This window comes from Neoarius graeffei, chromosome 4 (genome assembly GCF_027579695.1).
Source record: "Neoarius graeffei isolate fNeoGra1 chromosome 4, fNeoGra1.pri, whole genome shotgun sequence".
Classification (NCBI taxonomy): Eukaryota; Metazoa; Chordata; class Actinopteri; order Siluriformes; family Ariidae; genus Neoarius; species Neoarius graeffei.
The window spans coordinates 115,044,303-115,062,766 of NC_083572.1; the positions used below are offsets into that span (position 1 = coordinate 115,044,303).

At 46.9% G+C, this 18,464-nt stretch overlaps 1 protein-coding gene across 9 annotated transcripts in view; it reads right to left on the bottom strand.

The window, feature by feature from the left end:
• Positions 1-5,054: 5,054 nt before the first annotated feature.
• atf7b (activating transcription factor 7b) overlaps positions 5,055-18,464 on the bottom strand; it is an 18,862-nt gene continuing 5,452 nt past the window's right edge. For 7 of the 9 annotated variants that reach the window (XM_060920279.1, XM_060920280.1, XM_060920282.1 and 4 more), the window contains exons 2-12: positions 16,818-16,962; positions 16,414-16,510; positions 16,178-16,311; positions 15,050-15,205; positions 14,590-14,747; positions 14,409-14,502; positions 14,183-14,302; positions 10,053-10,148; positions 9,261-9,449; positions 9,039-9,141; positions 5,055-7,237 (exon numbers count right to left, since the gene is read on the bottom strand). In XM_060920279.1, coding sequence (XP_060776262.1) covers positions 7,044-7,237; positions 9,039-9,141; positions 9,261-9,449; positions 10,053-10,148; positions 14,183-14,302; positions 14,409-14,502; positions 14,590-14,747; positions 15,050-15,205; positions 16,178-16,311; positions 16,414-16,510; positions 16,818-16,865 — 1,389 coding nt within the window. In that variant the 5' untranslated portion in view covers positions 16,866-16,962 and the 3' untranslated portion in view covers positions 5,055-7,043. Of the gene's footprint in view, positions 7,238-9,038; positions 9,142-9,260; positions 9,450-10,052; positions 10,149-14,182; positions 14,303-14,408; positions 14,503-14,589; positions 14,748-15,049; positions 15,206-16,177; positions 16,312-16,413; positions 16,511-16,817; positions 17,752-18,464 lie in introns of those variants that run through there. The other 2 variants (XM_060920286.1, XM_060920288.1) reach the window with 2 other exon arrangements.

Here is an 18,464-nt window from a genome sequence, read left to right on the forward strand (position 1 = left end):
GTATTAAGCCGATCCGCACCAGTGTTTATCACCCACAAACGGACGGTTTAGTCGAACGGTTCAATCGCACCCTCAAGAATATAATTTAAAAATTCGTAAGTGAGGACGCACGTAACTGGGATAAATGGCTCGAACCCTTGTTGTTTGCAGTGCGAGAGGTCCCCCAAGCCTCCACGGGGTTCTCCCCGTTTGAATTGTTATACGGGCGTAAGCCGCACGGCATTTTAGATGTGCTACGTGAAAATTGGAAGGAGGGACCTTCACAAAGTAAAAACAAAATTCAGTACGTTATGGACCTGCGCGCAAAACTCCACACGCTCACACACCTAACTCAGGAGAATTTGCGGCAGGCCCAGGAACGGCAAGCCCGCCTGTACAACAAGGGCATGCGCCTTAGAGAGTTCACTCCGGGAGAGAAGGTACTCGTACTGTTGCCCACGTCGAGCTCCAAATTAATCGCCAAGTGGCAAGGACCCTTTGAGGTCACAAGGCAAGTCGGGGACGTCGACTATGAGGTAAGGCAAATGGACAGGGAGGGGGCGCTACAGATCTACCACTTCAATCTGCTTAAACTCTGGAACTAGGAGGTCCCCGTGGCATTGGTGTCGGTAGTTCCGGAGAAGGCGGAGCTGGGGCCGGAGGTTCAAAAAGGGACATTGGCATCACGTACCTCTCCGGTTCCCTGTGGAAACCACCTCTCCCCGACCCAACTCACGGAGGTCGCCCAGTTGCAGGCCAAGTTTTCGGATGTGTTCTCGCCCCTGCCCGGTCGCACTAACCTCATAGAACACCACATAGAGACGCCCCCGGGGGTGGTAGTGCGTAGCCGCCCTTACAGGTTACCCGAACACAAGAAAAAGGTGGTTCAGGAAGAACTCGAGGCCATGCTCGAAATGGGCATCATCGAGGAGTCCCACAGTGACTGGAGCAGCCCGGTGGTCTTGGTACCCAAGGCCGACGGGTCGGTCCAGTTCTGTGTGGACTATAGAAAAGTCAACGCGGTGTCTAAATTCGACGCGTACCCAATGCCTCGTATTGACGAGCTGCTCGATTGACTAGGCACGGCTCGCTTTTACTCGACACTGGATTTGACGAAGGGATATTGGCAGATCCCCTTGACTCCATTATCCCGGGAAAAAACGGCCTTTTCCACACCGTTCGGCTTACACCAATTTGTCACGCTTCCTTTTGGGCTGTTTGGGGCGCCCGCTACGCCACCTATGCGGCCGCATATCTTGATGACATTATTATTTATAGTAACGACTGGCAGCGGCACCTGCAACACCTGAGGGCCGTCCTTAGTTCGCTGAGGCGGGCAGGTCTCACTGCCAACCCGAAGAAGTGTGCGATTGGGCGGGTGGAAGTACGGTATCTGGGATTCCACTTGGGCAACGGGCAGGTGCGTCCCCAAATTAATAAGACAGCAGCGATTGTGGCCTGCCCGAGGCCCAAGACCAAAAAGGGGGTGAGACAGTTCCTGGGGCTGGCTGGCTACTATCGTAGGTTTATACCTAATTATTCGGACGTCACCAGCCCGCTGACTGACCTCACTAAAAAGGGGGCGCCAGATCCGGTCCAGTGGACGGAGCAGTGCCAGCGGGCTTTCTCTGAGGTAAAGGCTGCACTGTGTGGGGGGCCACTATTACACTCCCCTGACTTCTCTCTCCCTTTTGTGTTGCAGACCGACGCGTTGGACAGAGGTCTGGGGGCGGTGTTGTCCCAGGAGGTGGAGGGGGAGGACCGCCCCATCCTGTACATTAACAGGAAGCTGTCAGTGCGTGAGGGGCGCTACAGCACTATTGAGAAAGAATGCCTGGCGATCAAGTGGGCGGTCCTCGCCCTCCGTTACTACCTGCTGGGGCGCCCTTTCACCCTCTGTTCGGACCACGCGCCCCTCCAGTGGCTCCACCGCATGAAAGATGCCAACGCGCGGATCACCCGTTGGTATCTGGCACTCCAACCATTCAATTTCAAGGTGGTCCACAGGCCGGGGGCGCAGATGGTCGTGGCGGACTTCCTCTCCCGTCAAGGGGGGGGGGGGGTGTCGGCTGCGGGCCGGACGGGCGCCCGGCCTGAGTCGGGCGGTGGGGGTATGTGGCAGCGGGGGCGTGGTCAAGCACCGGTTTGTGACAGGAGGGCGGAGCCAGGGAAGGTGAGTGGCAGAATCACTACACCTGGCAGTAATTAACCTGTGTTTGTGTGTCTTCCCAGTAACCGCGCCCTATTTAAGGAGGCAGAGGGAGAGCAGAGGAGAGCTCATCCCAGGACAAGAACACAGCGTGTGTGTGTGTTTATGAGAATAACGCTTTTTGTTATACTGAAAAGTCTGGCAATAAAAGCCTATTTCGTACCTGAAGCTTTGTCCTGCCATCCTCTGTGGTCCACCCACACCTCAGAGAGCTTACAGCAACATTCCGTCTATTGCGGCCAGTCCCTATACCCTGGGAGGTCACGTCTTGACAGTTGTGCCTTCCCAGAAGGACCTTGGGGTCACAATCTCATGCAAGCTTACTTGGAGCTTGCACATTTCCATCATTGTCACAAAGGCTAATCGCGTGCTTGGTTTTTTGCATCGTCATTGTAATAGTTTTATAGGGGCTGACCGCAAGAAACTGCTCTACCTGTGTTTTGTGCGTAGTAATCTTGGCTATGCTAGCAAAGTCTGGGTGCCCCAGTCATCTATTACTAATCTTAAGTTACTGGAGAGCATCCAGAGGCGCGCAACCCGCTTCATCCTGGGGTGCCATCCCTACCATCAATTAAGGCCGGATTATGAAACGCGCTTACTTAAACTGAATATGCTGCCAATTTCTTACTGGTTAGAATGCAGAGATCTTAGTTTTTTCTTTAAATGTCTAAACAATCTAGTGAGTTTTCATCATAATAACCATTTTCTCTTATCAAGCGGCCGAACCAGAAGTGCATCTACAAATTTAAATCTCAAGTCTATGCCTTTTCGCACCTCACTGTTTAGAGATTCCTATTTTAACAGGATTGTACCAATCTGGAATAATCTCCCTCTCCCAATTAGACAATCTGGAAGCTATCTTCTTTTTAAAGACCGTGTTAGAGTTCACTATCTTGAAAAATTAAAATCTGTTTTTCACCCCCAGCATGTACGCTCCTGGAAAACCATATGCCCGTACTGCAGATCAACACAGAGAATGAATTGCTGCGCGTGAGTCACGCTGTTATGTTGTATTTTTTGTAGTGTATATAATTTTTGGTTTTTTTGGGGGGGGTTTTGTAAATGGGGCTTACCTTATGGGACCTTGAGTCTGTTAGTTCGCCCCTCATCTATGCGCATATTTAAGTTTTGTTAGTTATTTATTGTATGTCTCTGTCTTTTGTTTTTATTATTGTACTGTGTAAAGTGAGTAGATGAAATCCAATAAAAAATTTTTTTTATATGTTGGTATTTGACAGATACAAGTGATGCTGGAGTTTCTATATCTCACTCCTGCTGAGGAGCACCCCATATGTACAAATCACTACGGTAACTTTAGGACTGCAGTCATCATGAACAGTTTTACACTCAAGTCTCCATCAATGAACAGTTTATAAGCAACAAAACAGACTTCCTGTTAAACTATAATGAATTTCCTGGTTCCACAGCTGTACTCTGTGACTCTATAGGATAGTTACAGAAGCGAGTCATTTATAATCACGCTATCTGTTATCACCCAGATGAGGATGGGTTCCCTTTTGAGTCTGGTTCCTCTCAAGGTTTCTTCCTTGTGTTGTCTGAGGGAGTTTTTCCTCACCACTGTCGCCACAGGCTTCATCATTAGAGATAAATTGATTAATTCATGTGTTTGAAATCTCATCTCATCTCATTATCTGTAGCCACTTTATCCTTCTACAGGGTCGCAGGCAAGCTGGAGCCTATCCCAGCTGCCTACGGGCGAAAGGCGGGGTACACCCTGGACAAGTCGCCAGGTCATCACAGGGCTGACACATAGACACAGACAACCATTCACATTCACATTCACACCTACGCTCAATTTAGAGTCACCAGTTAACCTAACCTGCATGTCTTTGGACTGTGGGGGAAACCGGAGCACCCGGAGGAAACCCACGCGGACACGGGGAGAACATGCAAACTCCGCACAGAAAGGCCCTCGCCGGCCACGGGGCTCGAACCCAGGACCTTCTTGCTGTGAGGCGACAGCGCTAACCACTACACCACCGTGCTGCCCTGTTTGAAATCTATAATTTTAAATTTATAAATTTCTGTAAAGCTGCCTTGTGACAATGTCTATTGCTAAAACTGTTATAAAGTAAAATTTAATTCAGGGTTGTGTTTTTTTACTCACCTTTCTGGATGTCGTGTAAGCTTAGCGCAGTCTGCTGACTGCCTCCTTCATGTCCACTGATTTATTACTGCCCCCAGTGGTCAAAATGAGAACTGGTAAAATGTTACACACTATTTTACCAAAAAGGAACGAAACATCACATAACTCACAAATAAATTCCAATAGATTTAAGAATTCTTTTGTCAGTAGACTAATTTTTAAGTATAAATTGTAAACAGGATATTTTTAGGGTTTTTTTTGCATTTTGTCTATATTTTAAATGTTTTTAGCTGTTTAATGTTTATAACTTAAGATAGGTGTGTCTTTAGCTTAAGAAATAAAGATGATGGTGATTATTATTATAACTGCAACAATCAGGTGCGAATACTGACCCACTGGGGCGGGACTCCTGCTGCCCCATGTTCAGAGGAGGAGCACCGGACAGGACAGTTAACAACAGGGTTGCTAGATTATTTTTTTTAAATGCCAAATTGGGCTAGTTACTACAAGAAACCAAAATCTTGTTTTAATAATAAATGAGAATTAAATCATATAAATTCACACAACACAAAAGTGTAAATGCAGTGTATGATGAGAACCATGTCTATTGTTCGATATAGAGTTCTGACAATTCTGACTGGGTATTTCAAAATTAGAACTAATATTTCAAAATTCTGATTTAAATCACATCATTATGGTGATTATTGCTGTCTGTGAGTAAAGAACAGTGCTGCAAAGTGAAAACCATCAACTCTTGAGTTCCATCGAATGTTTATTTATTACAATATATCTTCAGGACCATTTCATTTAGTTCATATACAGACAGCGATGCTGCGACACTTATTTTATTATATATACCCACTGATATTTACAGCTCCGTAAAGAGTTCAGCTGAAGAGCAACACTTTCACACGCTCAGTTAGTGATACACACAGAGGATACACTCTTCATTCATATTCATAAAGCACAACACACACACACACACCTGGATATGAGGGCGGAGCAGAACAGGGCAGGGCCTCACAGACTCCAGACCTAATAAATATTGAATATGAGGATATGGTTTCTCGTGTGTGTGTGTGTGTGTGTGTGTGTGTGTGTGTGTGTGTGTGTGTGTGTGTGTGAGATTAGTACAGACAAGAACTTTCCAATGTTGCAGCAATACGGTAAAAACAAGTTCTGATTTTTTAACTTTAGACTTTCCTGAAGGTTTTGTGGTATCACTACGCCAGAACAAAAGCAGTTCCGTCTCTGAAAGGAGCGATTCGACACATTTACAGCTTCATTTATTTACAAAAATACCTTTACCTGAAGACTTTATCGAAGTGTGATGAATACGTTTGGCGTCTGCTCCTTACACTTCCGCTCTGAGTGAGATTTCATTCTCGACTGTACTGTAATCACACCTACACATTTAAAGCGCGTCACTGTGATGAACTGCTGAAACACAGCACTTCGGTGAACAAAAACCAGTTCAATAGCAATTCATGCTAGTTTTAATGATTAGCATGATTTTTGGCTGCATGATAATCCGACAATGCGCACGAGTATAAAACCAGCTGTGACAAATTAAAAGCACTGCTGCATATATACTGTGTGTGCATATATATATATATGCGCATCAAGTGCACGTGTGTGTGTGTGTGTGTGTCCTGAGATTCTAAAATGACTTTGAAACCTGTACATCACACAAATGACAGGAGTGGATATATTGGCTAAATGAACATGATCACGTGACTGGTTTATTCTCACCGTGTGTACACACACACACACACACACACACTGATATTAACACTCAGATATAAAAGTACACGGCTGTTTCTCTGTGGAACGACTTCACTGTCACTATTCAGAGTTTTTCAGACAATAGGAAGGAAGTGTAAAGAGAGGAGAGGCGGAGTCTCAGAGGCGGAGCCAATGTCTAAACCTACATTAACACTAGCGAGTGACAAAGCAACAGGTCTGTTTTACCGCGTATGGAGATTTCAGCAACATCTCTCTCAATAATTCTATGGAATTACGCACGATGCTGTAAATTAATGAGCTTGAACGCGTCCTCAATCCAATCCTGAGGCACACTTTCGCTCCTACCTGCAGGAGAAATGCGTTTAATGTCGTTTCATCTCCTCCTGTCATATATGACTTTGCACTAAGTGTGACAGAGATATTAAGAAGTAAAATAAAACTTGGAAGGAAGTAGCAGAGAGCTTTGGTATCTCTGGTGAGTGTATATGTACATTGCTAATACAGTGAGCTCGCTTTGCTAATCTAATCCGAGAACGAATCCGAGCGCGTAACATGTGAATCACACAACCGTTTCGATTTTCACACTGATCAGTGGGTTATTTAATGTGTGTCTAAAATATGCTACTACTGTTTCTCATTGGAATGCAGGACCGGCCACGCCCACTAGTGACATGAGCGAGTTGTCGCCCACTAGTGACATGAGCGAGTTGTTGCCTGCGAGTGTGAGCCGGTCTGAATGAATCATGCAGTCACGAACACCAAGGAGAGCAGGGTTATTCAAACACAACCTAAGAAAGTACATGATATAAGCTCTGTGTGTGTGTTTTCTCATGCAGTGCGTCCGAGTCTGTATAGTCTGCCAGCGACATCACGTGACACGTCACACACTTAAAAGTCCGGAGAAAACGTGAGAGTGAATAGCGGGGAGTGGTTTAAACAGTTCAACAATGTGCTCCTCCCATCGAGACACGCCCACCTCCCATTGGCTTCAGCGCATGGTCATCATCTGGAGGTGGGCTGTGACTGAGTAGGCGTGTCTCCACCTGCTCCCGCGCCGCTCCACTGGCCCGACCCCATCCCTGCCAACACAGCTACGGCCTCCGCTGCTCGCACACTCAGTCCGTTAACGGAGACCGGAGCCGGAACCGAGACGGGCAGAACCAGCGCCGACACCGAGCTCTCATCCACACCTGCAGCTTCACACACAGACAGAGCAAAGGCCTAGCACAGAACCCGGTCTAGAACCAGACATGCAGAACCAAAACACGGGGTGTGTGTGTCAGGGATGTGGGGCAGAGTCTAACACACTCAGAATTTAAACTAAAGGTTTCAAGTATTTACTCATTCTGGAATTCTAATTAATTAGGTGAGATTAATTATGAAACTTTTTTTTTTTTTAAATCAGTGAAGCATTTAATTTCATTAGTTAATATAACCAATTCACTAATTAGTTAGATTGCATAAATTCCAAGACCAAATTATTTAATTAATTGTGTGATTAAAGATTGATTAAAATCAAAATTTAAAAAATTAATTAATTGCCTCTAATAACAGATAAAAGCCCATTAAGAAAAATCACAGAACCCAATCTAGAACCGTTCCTGCAGCACCAAAACGCAGAGGGTGACTTCAGGAACAGAGGGCAGCGCCACTCCATCGCCATGACACCTAACCCCGCCCCTTTCCCCCAGAATATTCTGCTGATTCTGATGAGACATTTTCTAATTTTATTTTTTTTCCCCGTTTTATTTCAGATTACACGTCTCAGCTCAGAAATCAAAGTAATTTATACATCAATTATTAATTATAAGCAGACAGAGTAACTGTTCCTGTGGGACCCAAAACAGGGGGGAGGTGACATCAGGGACATGGGGGCGGAGTCTAACTAACAAACTAACTAATCAACCAACCACCTGCACACTTTAATTTCATTATGGAACACTAATTTCTTAATTAATTAATGCATTAATTAAATTATTTCCTATTTCTCTGCATCTTCTCCGGTTACACATTTCAGCCTGTAATTATGGACCCAAGCTCCTTTTTCTTCTTCTTTACTTCTACGTTATAGTCCAGGGGATCCCACAGGACACGTGAGAGACCGTGACCGAGGACAGAGGACCGTCTCAACGACAAAACAGTTTGGGTTTATGGTCCAAAAGTTTCTGCCATAGTGGATTTTCCACCATTCTGAATGAACAAAATCTGTCTTTTTGCTTCTTCTTGTCAACAATTTGTCCAAATCATCATCATCATCATCATCATCATCACGAAATTCGGATCGCAGCATCAGAAGACCAGCCAGATCAGTCTTTACTCTGATTGTTGACATGAGAGACAGTTCTTCCAGAATGCACAAAGACGCATGACGAGTTTTTCAGTAAACAGGAATTAACTTGTCCAATATGTGAAACAGAAATCAGGACTCAAAAACAGGAAGTGTGGCAATATCTCCGCCTTCAGATGTAGAACATTTCCTCAGAAATGCGCACAGATGGATAAAGTGCTTGGCCCCGACATGGCTGCTTGCAGCTCCCTTTCTAATTATAATTATTTATTTAATTTGGATCTTTTCTATAGTTTAGGTCTTGGCCAGGTCCCACCCGCCACTCAGCTCTCCCTGTCACATGACTCCCCGGAGTTACATTAATGCGCGTTTCCTCTGAGCCGCCAAACGCATCTTTCTGATCTGCTGCATCAGGGGGCGCCATAACACACGAGGAGGAACGCGCTATCTGCTCTCTTTCTCAGACATGAGCACACAGATACACAGGATTGGCTCGTGTCTTTATGATTGACAGGAACGTGAACATCTGCCATCCCTTCCTTCCTGAGAGCACGGCAAATTTTGCTGTCCTGGACTTTTGGGTGTGGCATGGGTGGGACAGGAACTCTGAATTGCCAGACAACGGGACCAATGTCTTTCTGAGGCACCATGTGGGAAGCAGAAACTGTATTTATTGTGGTGTTCTGACAGGTAAATACATCAGCGCTTACCCAGGTAGGCTTTTTTCTGCATGGCAGTAACAGGACAGTCTTTATGGGCCAGCAGGAGCTCCTTCAGGCGCGTCACCTCACCTCTGAGCAGAGACACTTCGTTCTGTCTCACACACACACAATTAAAGACATTCCCCATGCATGGGGCTATACTCTCTCATCCACCTGTGTGTGTGTGTGTGTGTGTGTGTGTGTGTGTGTGTGTGTGTGTGTGTGTGTTACCGTGAGTGTGACGTTAGCAGTAGCAAGTTCCTCTGCACGCTTTTCCAGGGCGTTGACCCACACTTTCCTTTTCTGTCTGCAGCGATATGCAGCTGCTCGGTTCCGCTCCAGAAAACGCCGTCTACGCTCGTCAGGCTCGATCTCCGCCCCACGACGCCGACGCCCACCTCTCGGAGCTGCAGGAGACACCTACAGAGAGAACATGAAAGACAGGAAGAGACAGAGAGACGTGTGTTAACACAAATTACACCATAGTGTGACGAGAGAATGACTGTTTATAGCTGCTATAACACAGGAACAGGAAATAACACGTCAGTGGAACTATAAAACGACAGTACGAGGTCATGCTTTAATAAAAACACTGTAATCACTGGCAAACTGCTGTGGTATAAGAGGAATAAAATGACCAAATAAGTGAGTGTGGGAGCAGCACCTCCGCTTTCTGTTGATTATTTTATGAGTACAGGTGTGGTCACAGGTGTGCCTGTGCAGATGTGCCTGTGCAGGTGTGCAGATGTGCATGCGCAGGTGTGCCTGTGGCTGGGCAGGTGTACAGATATGCATGTGTGCAGATGTGCCTGTGCAGGTGTGCCTGTGGCTGTGCAGATGTGCCTGTGCAGGTGTACAGGTGTGCCTGTGGCTGCGCAGATGTGCCTGTGGCTGTGCAGGTGTACAGGTGTGCCTGTGGCTGTGCAGATGTGCCTGTGGCTGTGCAGGTGTACAGGTGTGCCTGTGGCTGTGCAGATGTGCCTGTGCAGGTGTACAGGTGTGCCTGTGGCTGAGCAGATGTACCTGTGGCTGTGCAGGTGAAAGAGTCTCACTGGGTTCAGGTTTCTGGCTTGGTGTTGGTCCACTAACACACTGCGGTGACAGTGCAGCTTTCAGCCTCTAGAAGTGGACACGCACACACCCCAATGTATGTATCTTATATTACAATACATTATATATACTCTATCAATATTTGTGTGCATATGTGTTGTTCTCCCTGGGTCGCCACCTTGCTGTGGTGGAGAGCCTTGTGTGTTCCGATGAACCTGAGGCCAAAGCCGTCTGGAGCCTAAGCTCCTGGTAGGAGCTGATTCAGTCGTATGGCAGCAAGGTCAAAGGGGAGGTTCCAGACGAAGAGCGACCCAAACAAGTCCTTCAACAGCAGAGTGGGCGGAGGAAGGTGGCAGAAGTGCACCACAACGGTCACAAAGGCGGAAGAAGGCTGCAGCAAAGAGAGGCCACCAATCGTCTTGATCTTCATGCCATTGGAGTCTGGCTCTCTCTCTGCCAAGAACAGTGTGGTGGCTGCCAGTGCACCAGTCTCCCCACTCTAAACGATTCCACGCACAGGTGTTCTCCTGACCCCCCCCTTCAAGTCCTATGGCGATCAGGAAATGGTAACGGGAGCAGGACAGTGAAGTCTGGGAGCTCCTAGTCATGCACTGGCACATAGGCGGTGGGTGTCTGATTCAGTCGTTTTGCTCTTGGACTGAGGCAGAGAGAGCATCTCGGTAGCAGCACTCACGTCTGAGCAGCCCTATTAAGGATCTGCTCTGCTCACCCCACAATGGAGAAGGGGCTAGAAAAGGTGCCCTAAAAATAGCCTGCCTCTCAAACCTGGCTGGAATACCGCACCCAGTGGGTTCACCTCATAGCGGTTGAAAACAAAAAAACAATGAACATTGGAGCCTGGAATGTGAGGACTCTTATGGACAGGGCCCCCAACGATCGCCCCGAAAAAAGATCTGCAATAATTGCTAGGGAGCTGAAAAGGTTTAACATCGACATTGCTGCCCTGTCTGAAACCTGCCTGGCCGATGAGGGGCAACTGAAGGAGGAGAAAGGTGGATACACCTTCTTCTGGAAGGGAAAGCCAGCTGATGAAGCCAGAATCCACAGAGTGGGATTCGCCATCAAGAACCGCCTCATCTCCCAACTCTTTGAATCTCCAGTAGGCATCAATGAATGTCTCATGACACTGCGCCTGAGGCTCTCAAACAACCAGATGGCCACCACTGCGAGTGCCTACGCACCAACCTTGGACTCACAGGATGAAGACAAGGAGGCCTTCTATGCATCCCTTGACCAGGTCCTATCGAACATCCTGAAGGAAGACAAGATCCTCCTACTCGGGGATTTCAATGCCAGGGTTGGCAAGGATCACAAGCTCTGAAAAGGCACCCTAGGCAAAGAGGGTGTTGGAAATATCAACTCCAATGGAACCCTCCTACTGTCAAAGTGTGCTGAACATGAGCTGGTCATAACAAACACCCTTTTCCGCCAGAGAAACAGGTTCAAAACCTCCTGGATGCACCCTTGATCAAAGTGCTGGCATCTCAATGACTATGTGATTGTCAGGGCGAGAGATCGCAAGGATGTTAACATCACCAGGGCCATGACCTGTGCGGATGATTGTTGGACAGACCATTGCCTAACCCGCTCCACAATGAACATCCAGCTACATCAGAAAAGGAGGACCCAAAGGAAGCAAACACGTCCTAAATTCAACATCGACAGCTTGGGGGATACAGAAAGAGTGCAACAACTTCAGAAGACCCTACTTGAACGACTCCCTGAAGAATATCCTGAGGATGTGGAAGAACACTGGAAGACCCTTAAGACCATCTTACTCGAGACCTGCATGGACACCCTTGGCTACAAGAACAGGAAACATCAAGACTGGTTTGACGACAATGACACCGAAATAGGACAGCTAATTGATGCCAAAAGGAAAGCCTTTTGTTCCTGGCAGAATGACATCAATTGTAAGGCTAAAAGACAGGCCCACTCCAAGGCAAAGGCACTTGTCCAGCGCAGGGTGCGAGAGTTAAAGAACCAGTGGTGGACAGAGAAGGCCTTGGAGATCCAGAGGCTTGCTGACTCGGGTGACACCAGGGGCTTCTTCAATGCCACCAAAGCTGTGTATGGCCCAAGTTATCGAGGCCTCAATCCCCCTCCGCTCCAAAGATGGGCAAACCCTGCTGAAGGACGAGGAAGGGATCAGCTCCAGATGGGAAGAACACTTCCGGGAGCTCCTGAACCGAAACACCACAGTTGACTCAGAAACCATCAACCAAATTCCTCAGCAGCCCATCATGGAGCATTTGGATGACCCTCCCACTGAAAGTGAGGTCTTGGGTGCCATCAGGAGATTGAGTAACAACAAGGCCTCTGGACCAGATGAGATTCCAGCAGAAATCCTCAAGCAAGGCCGGCCCAAACTCCTCAGTCACATCCACAGCCTCCTTTCTAAGATCTGGGAGGAGGAGAAAATCCCTGCCGAACTCCGGGACACCCTGATTGTCACCATATTCAAGAAGGGAGATAAAGCAGACTGTGGCAACTACAGGGGCATCTCCCTCCTATCCACCACAGGCAAAGTACTGGCCCGTATTTTGGCCAACCGACTACTGCCACTGTCAGAAGTGATCCTCCCAGAGTCACAGTGTGGCTTCCGCCCCGCCAGAGGAACCTCCGACATGATTTTCACAGCTTGCAAGCTGCAGGAGAAATGTCGAGAGCAACACCTACCCCTGTACATGGCATTCATCGATCTTACAAAGGCCTTTGATTCCGTGAACAGACCTGCCCTCTGGTGTGTTCTATCCAAGATCGGATGCCCAGACAAGTATCTGAAGATCTTGCGCCTACTACATGATGACATGACCGCAACCGTAGTTGGAAATGGTGGCTGTGAAACAGCCCCTTTCAAAGTGCACACCGGTGTCAAGCAGGGCTGCATCATTGCACCAACCCTCTTCTCCATCTTCATTGCCACCATCCTCCACCTCACCAGCCAAAACCTACCTGAGGGTCTCAAGTTCATATACAGGACAGACAGCAGGCTCTTCAACATCAACAGGTTCAGGGCAAAAAGCAAGGTGCTCACATCCTCCATCATGGAGCTCCAATATGCTGACGATAACGCCCTAGTGGCTCTTTCTGAAGCGGACCTCCAGAGCATCATGGACGCCTTTGCCAGAGCCTACCAACTCCTGGGACTTGATATTAACATCAGGAAAACTCAGATACTGTACCAACCAGCCCCTGACACACCCTCCATGGCCCCAGCAATCCATGTGGACGACACCACCCTGGAAAATGTGGACCGATTCATGTATCTTGGCAGTCTTCTATCCACAAGAGCTGACATTGATGCAGAAATCCACCACCGCATAGGGTGTGCCAGCGCAGCTTTTGCTAGGCTGAGAGACAGGGTCTTTGACAACTGCGAAATCCTGACCAAAACCAAACTCCTGGTCTATCAAGCCGTCATTCTTCCCACCCTGCTCTATGGAGCTGATAGCTGGACTACCTACAGTAGACATCTGAAAGCCCTGGAGCAGTATCACCAGCGATGCCTACGCAAGATTCTCAGGATCAGCTGGGAAGATAGACGGACTAATATCAGTGTCTTAAAGGAAGCCAACCATCGCCAGCATCACCTCAACTATCACTAGGCACCAGCTACGGTGGACAGGTCATGTAGTACGCATGCCCAATTACCACCTTCCAAAACAGATTCTATATGGCCAACTAAAGGGGGGCAGAAGAAGCGGTACAAAGACATGATCAAAGTACACCTCAGAAAGTGTCACTTCAATCTCAATAAATGGGAGGAGGCTGCCCTCAAAAGAGATGAGTGGAGAAGGATGGTCCATGAGGGTGCAGCACACCAAGAAGAGGACCTCCACCGTGCCACAGAAACTAAAAGGCAACTGAGGAAGGAGAGAACCACCACCAAAACGGCTCCCCAAACCCAAACTACCACCTCCAGGACAACAATCTACATATGCCCCCATTGCAATAGAGACCGTGGATCGAGGATTGGCCTCAACCGCCACCTGACGACCCACAAGTGACCAGACCCACCGTCAGGAGGACAATCATACTCGTTACGAGTGATCGCTGATGATGATGTGTGTGTTGCTCACCATCTTGGTATCATTATGTGAGTTGTATCCAGATGGAGAGGAGGAGCCACTGCTGCTTCCACCAATGGGAGGACCAGGAATTCCTGGAATATTGGGCACTGGATTTGATGACCTGGCCACCTACACACACACACACACACACACACACACACACACACACACACACACAGATTCAAAACACACAGGTAGGCAAAAAATAAAAACCCCAGGTGTGTGTGAGACGCACCGATATTACAGATGTTTGCCCGGGACTGGGGAGCAGAGGGACGGTCTGACCGTTAGGAAGTTGCATCATCATGGGAAAGGAAGCCGAGGGAGAACTGCAGAGAGAAGCACCTCGTGGTAATTACCATATTTCTAAATGAATAATAAATGCTCATGAGATGTTAAATGAGTGTGTAGCGTACCTGAGTCTGTTGGAAGGCGGAGTCCGGGTGATGACGGATGTGGGTGATGGCTGAGTGGGGTTTATAGCATCGTATCCTAAATGCAGAGGGAGTGACCCAGGGCGTACAATGGTGGGTGTGGGCGTGGCACTTGCTGCTGCTGTCCTTGGGGGCACTTCCTGTTTACAAGAAAGAAGAAAAAAAAATTATTTAACTTCTAAAAGGAGAGTTTAGCTTCACTGGTCTACAACAGCAGCAAATGAAGAATGTTCTTCCATGATTTATGAGCAAGAACTGAACTGATTATACTTTTATTCAACACAAAAGATTTATTTAATTAAATATTAAACTGTCACACCCACACGATGTGACGTGGGTTTAGTATAGAGGTGCTATTTGGGGAATACGGCAGTGCCCAGGAGAACACATGGAGAACACGTCACACCCCTCACCTGTGGATATCCCCGCCTCTCAGCCTCACCTTGTTCTTCCTGATGGGAACAGGCTCCTTCACCAGCGTCTCCGAGTCCTTGGAGTCGGTCATGCTGGAGGCAGAGGAAGGACTGTCCGGAGGAGAAGAGTCGATCTCCAGAGGGCCGTCTCTTTCCTTCATCTCAGAGGGAGGAGCAGTAGAAAGCTGGATGAGAACAAAGAACGACAACGCTGACCCGTAAGAGTGAAGATCAATCCCACAATTCAGTCCGATCAAACATTTGAAGGATCAGAAACACGCTTCAGCATGGAATCACGCTCAAGCTCCGCCCCAAAACGAATAAATTAATACAATCAGGATTTAAAAAGCATCTTGTGCAGGATTATGACTAATAATAAACTTACAACGCTGATCAAAGTGCTGTACACCAACAAAGAACCAGGGTTTTTTTTATGTTTATTTTCTTAAATATTATTTAAATTTTTTTCTGTAAACTTCACCTTAAACAGGGATATATAAAGGTTAAAATTGTGTTAATATAATTTTAATGATTTAAAAACATTTTATATAAAATTTATTAAACAAGGAGAGTCATGTGACAGATGAGTGAAGACTTTTATACTTTATACGGTGCTGTGCATAAGTTTTCACCTCCACTGGACTTTTCGCCATTTTGTCATATTACAGCACGGAACTGAAACTGGGATTGTGATTTCTAACGAACCACCTTTGTCTGTATTCCAGCTGCAGGTCTTCTGAGATGCATCTCCATCAGCTTTGCACACCTGGATGCCGATTTTTGTGTGTCCATCCTGCTAGTAAAATTGACTGAGCTCTGTTGGTGCTAAACAGTAACGTGAAAGTCTTACAGCAGATTCTGAATCAGATCAGACCTCGGAGCTTTGATCTGAACACATTCAGGGTTCTTGGAGTAGAAGCTCTGCCCCCAGTCTCTGGAATAGATTTTCCCCCCTATAAGTGTCCTGTCTGCGTCTCCACCCCTTTCCCAGATGATGAAAAGCATCTCCACATCACGATGCTCCCACCACCTTCCTTCACAGTGGGAATGACAGACCTTCACCTCCATCACTCCGTTTCAGTTCCAGGTTGTAACATGAGAACAATGTGAAGAACTTCACAACAGGGCGAATACTAATGCACAGCACCACATCTCACCGTGCTTTTGGTTCTCCGCTGCTCCTCTTCCTCCTGGGATTTACGGAGCTCATGTTCGAAGGAGCCATCGAGCTCACTGAATAAGCCCACCTCCTCACAGTTCTTCAGGAAACGGGTGGGAGTCGGGGTCTGATCTGTAACACACACACACACACAAGCTGGATTTCCTCCTGGGTTGCTCATGGAGCTGGGCGTGGTGTGTTAAATAAAGTCACGACACATGAATCATCACACACCTGCAATAATCACCGTGTCCGTTCGAGTCTGTCCAAACTTTAGCGTCATCTCATGTTTGTGCTTATGTACCGCCAGGTGATCTTCATTTGTAAACCGCTAACACACAAACACACAACAGGAAGCTGTTCAGGAACCAGCAACAGAGATAAGAACCTGTGGGAGATGTGTGTCCCTGATGGCGTAAGAACACAAAACCTTCAGGAAGGTATAAAGATACCAGAACTACTTCCTCGTGTAGTTGTGTGGCTCAAGTGGTGGAGGAACACCTTCAGGGAAACATAGTGACCAGGACTACCTTCTCAGGAGGAACAATTCCTAGTTTTATGTTCATGCAATTTAAACGCTTATCCACACAACAACATCTGTCCTGCTGTCCAGAGTACACCTTTATGAAAGGTCTCACCTGTCCACATCCGGGGGCGGAGCACACGAAAGGTCGATCGTCGCCCATTTTACGTCTCACGGCTCCCGAGTTCACTTCAGCACCACCATCCAGAAGGTGAAGAGGTTACAACAAACTGAAACGAACTCAAACACTTCAGGAGTTTCTGCACACACACACGGGAAATATATTATTATTATTAAAATCATATCTCAGACAAGTCTTTCTCAGAGCTTCATTTATTTCAAAAACGCTTTCACACTGATCGATCTGGTTTTCTAATCTGAATCAGAGTTAAATTTGATTCATTGTACATCCACGGGAAGACTGAGTCCTTTAAAAAATCATGTGTTTCAGGTGGAAAGTGTCGTGCATGTAAATTAAATATTACAGATACGGGGCTTTACAGTGGGAGCTCCGTGTTGAACGAAGAAAGCAAACTGCTCCCTGAATCACTATCGATCGTTCCCTTTCATGTTATTTGTAAACTGTTCAATTCAGCACCGTGTTGTAGAGGTCTGCGCGGGTCGGATTTTTCAGTCCCGCTCCCGCGCGTGCACGCATTGTGCAGTCCCGCTCCCGCCCGCAAAGAATTATGATTTTGTCCCGCTCCCGCCCGCAAATCCCGCATGATGCAGACGTTCGCGTTATTTCTCAGGAAAGTTCTTGTCTTGACACAGCGTGATGGTGCCCCGCCCCCTACTTTGAGTGGATTTGAGCATAAATATCTACAGCTCACGTTCACGTTTGTTATTATTTACCTTTTTTCTGAATTCAGCATGTAGTGTCTCTAATAATAATAATAATAATTAGTGCTGTCAAGTCATTAAAATATTTAATCGCGAATCGCACATTTTTATCACATGAGAAACCATTGTAATTCTCTGATCAGCATAAAAAAGTGAATGGGCTTGCTTTGTACCAATGGTGTTTTTTTTTTTTTATTTTTTATTGCAAAGCAGAGCTAGTAAGAGAAGTGAATTGATTTACTGCTTGAGTTAGTCTACAACTCTAATCAGAGAGACAGGTTACACAGTGACGGTAGGCTTGACTCAATGCTATCCCAGAAATCCTTCCTGTAATATGCAAATTTGGCCGCCTCTGATTGGACAGCCAAATTTGCATATTACAGGAAGGATTTCTGGGATAGCATTGAGTCAAGCCTACCGTCACTGTGTAACCTGTCTCTCTGATTAGAGTTGTAGACTAATGCAAGCAGTAAATCACTTCACTCATGGTTCTCTTGCTAGCTGGGTGTGAACTGCGAGTCATTAGAGTGATCAAAGGATTTCCCGTTAGGGTGATCAATGGCAAATTTAAGATGCCATTCCTCACTCAATCTGGCAATCTGACTCTCTCTGCAAATTTAGGCATCTTAAAATGTTTTTATTAATGCCAAATAAAATATCCAGCACAAATTATATATGATAGACATAAATTAATAATTTATAAATTTTATTTCAAACATGTTTTTAGTTAGCGGGACTGCAGCTTATCACCGCTCCCGCCCGCGCCGCATATGTGCACTCCCGCTCGCGCGCGCATATGTGCACTTCCGATCCCGCCCGCGCCCGCAATGAGCTTTCAAAATTTGTCCCGCGCCGCACTGCTTTGCGGCGGGTCCCGCAGGACTCTACCGTGTTGTAAGCCTGCCCCGAGTAACTCGGT